We start from the raw sequence: 2412 nt of genomic DNA, 5'->3' as shown, positions 1-2412 counted from the left end.
TCTCTCTCTCTCATACTGCCCATTCACTCGGCCGTCATCTCTCTCTCACCTTTCCTCATTCACCGCCTTCTATCCCACATCGCCTCACTCTCCTCCTCTCTTTAACCTTTCTTTCCCTACAGCAATAGGGTTAAGGTTAGCACTAGGGTTCTGTTCTTCCTATGCATTTCATTTCCCTGCCCACGCCCCTCCAAATGAACCCTCTTATCTCTCCTCCATCACTCTTCTCTTCCCATCCCTCCGCCTTACCCATCCCTCCTCCTCATTCCTCCACTCTCACCACTCACTGCACTCTCCCTCACTCACTCCCCTTTCCCTGTCTCACCTCCCTGTTCAAATTCCCCTATTCCAGACGCTCTTTATCTTCCATTCACTCTCATACTCCTCCATTCCTCAACCCCTCAGTACCTGCTCCCCTCACTCTGCGTGGCTACTCTCTCCCTCCCTCTCTCTGACGGTGTTATTTGATCTCTCCCCCAGCTCCAGCCTCTCTGACTCTGGATCCGAACACAGCGCATCCCTGGCTCATCCTGTCTGAGGACCGGACCAGTGTGAGACTCGGAGACAGAGAGCAGCCGCTCCCTGACTCCCCAGAGAGATTTGATTCCTGGGAATGCATCCAGGGATCAGAGGGATTCACATCAGGGAGACATTACTGGGAGGTGGAGCTGGGGGAGATGTTCTGGTGGGCTCTGGGAGTGGTCCGAGAGTCTGTGGAGAGGAAACGGGAGATCACCCCGAGCTCGGAGACCGGATTCTGGATTGTGGGGCTGCTACCCGGATGTGTTATTTTGCCGCCACCTCCCCCTCCCTGACCCCCCTCTCCCTGAGTGTGAATCCCCGGAAGATCGGGGTTTTCCTGGACCATGAGGGTGGACAGGCGTCATCTTACAATGCGGACACCATGTCCCATCTCCACACTTACACCCACACTTTCACTGAGAGGATCTTTCCCATCTTCAGTCCGGGATGGAATGAAGGCGGGAAAATCACCGCCCCGCTGACAATCTGCAGGATTAAAGGAGACTGACAGATCCATCCCATAATTTCACTCCGTCCCCCTGCCTCCTGCCAGCTGTAAACTGATGGGGGTCGGTCTCAGTCTGGGGGAAAGAAGGAGGGAGGGGGAGAGAAGAAACAAATAGAAGCTCAATTGTGGAGAGGGACTGACTGGGTAGAGTGAGCTGTGAGCTGCAGGAACCCCGGGACCTTCCTGCCTGTAACGTTGCTCCACAGGCGGGAGGTGGCGCTACATGACAGTGTTGGAAATGAATCAGTCAGTGGGTTTCAGACTGGGCTCAGGGGAGTCTTTCCAAGAGGAGACTAGAACATTTCACTGCAGGGTCAGTGGGATCTTTCTGGGGGTTGCCAAATCATTTCCCTGCAGGGTCAGTGGAGTCTTTCTGGTGGGAAAATTAAATAATTTCATTGCAGAGTCAGTGAGGTCTTTGCCCGGATGGGATTGTACTCACGCAAAATACAAATGTCAGACTGATCTTCTTTAGACTTCCAGCATGTGTTGGTAATGTACATGATTTAGTAACATAGGGAAATTAGTCTTGTTTTGCTCAGGTTTGTAACTATTGTCCAGAACGTTGCCGCTCTTTCATAAAATTGGAAAATTTGGAAACCTCAGATTTGAAAGGGATGGGTAAACTGATCATTTGTGTCAGGATCATATTTAAGTATGTTTGAAACCGTTCAGTTTGTACAAAACTACAATGTAGTTGGAATTATAGTTATCACTTGTTCCTGAGTTATTATTCTCTCATCATTATCTGCACTGAAGTAATCCTTAAATCAGCCCAAGGAAAATGTCTTTGCTAAAAGTCATTATTCCAGCACTCTGTGCACAGAACCAATTCAGATTTTGACAATGTTTACGTTTGTGTAATTATAATTTATATTGGAGTGCAGTATAAAATTTGAAAACAATTTCTTCAATATAATCAACATCTGTGATTCACTCGAGTGAAAGCAAGGTTTCTAAAAAAAATATTTCATCAATAAATCCAAGAGAGTAAACCTGTTGAGATTTTGTTTGTAAATTTCTCCAGAATATGTATCCTTATACCCTGCATTCCAAATTCATCTGGATTATTTTAAAATTCACTATTTCAAGTCAATGGAGTGTTAGCTATCTGGAAATTATCCCACATTTATTCTGGATCTTCAGTCATTGCTACCTTATTTAGGGTCTGCGAGTCAGAGATTGATAGAGTCCAACAGCATAGAGAGAGGCCCTTTGGCGCAAACTGTCCATGCCAACCAAATGTTCTATGTATTCTAACCCTATTTCCGTGCACTTGGACCATTTAAAACATTTTATGCATAATCTAAAGAGATCTCTTGATCTCAGAAAGCAAAACGATATTGCTAGCCTAAAGATTTTAGGTCAAACCATAAATTGTT

General features: G+C 46.3%; 1 protein-coding gene across 1 annotated transcript in view; it reads left to right on the top strand.

Annotated features, from left to right (window-relative positions):
- LOC122541545 (zinc-binding protein A33-like) overlaps positions 1–1903 on the top strand; it is a 267926-nt gene extending 266023 nt beyond the window's left edge. The window contains exon 6 of the mRNA XM_043678373.1: positions 481–1903. Coding sequence (XP_043534308.1) covers positions 481–815 — 335 coding nt within the window. The 3' untranslated portion in view covers positions 816–1903. The remainder of the gene's footprint in view (positions 1–480) is intronic.
- The last annotated feature ends 509 nt before the right edge of the window (positions 1904–2412 follow it).

Source organism: Chiloscyllium plagiosum, chromosome 37 (assembly GCF_004010195.1).
Source record: "Chiloscyllium plagiosum isolate BGI_BamShark_2017 chromosome 37, ASM401019v2, whole genome shotgun sequence".
NCBI classification, from domain to species: Eukaryota; Metazoa; Chordata; class Chondrichthyes; order Orectolobiformes; family Hemiscylliidae; genus Chiloscyllium; species Chiloscyllium plagiosum.
The sequence above is the reverse complement of the archived record's forward strand: the minus strand, read 5'-3'. Positions and strand labels throughout refer to the sequence as shown.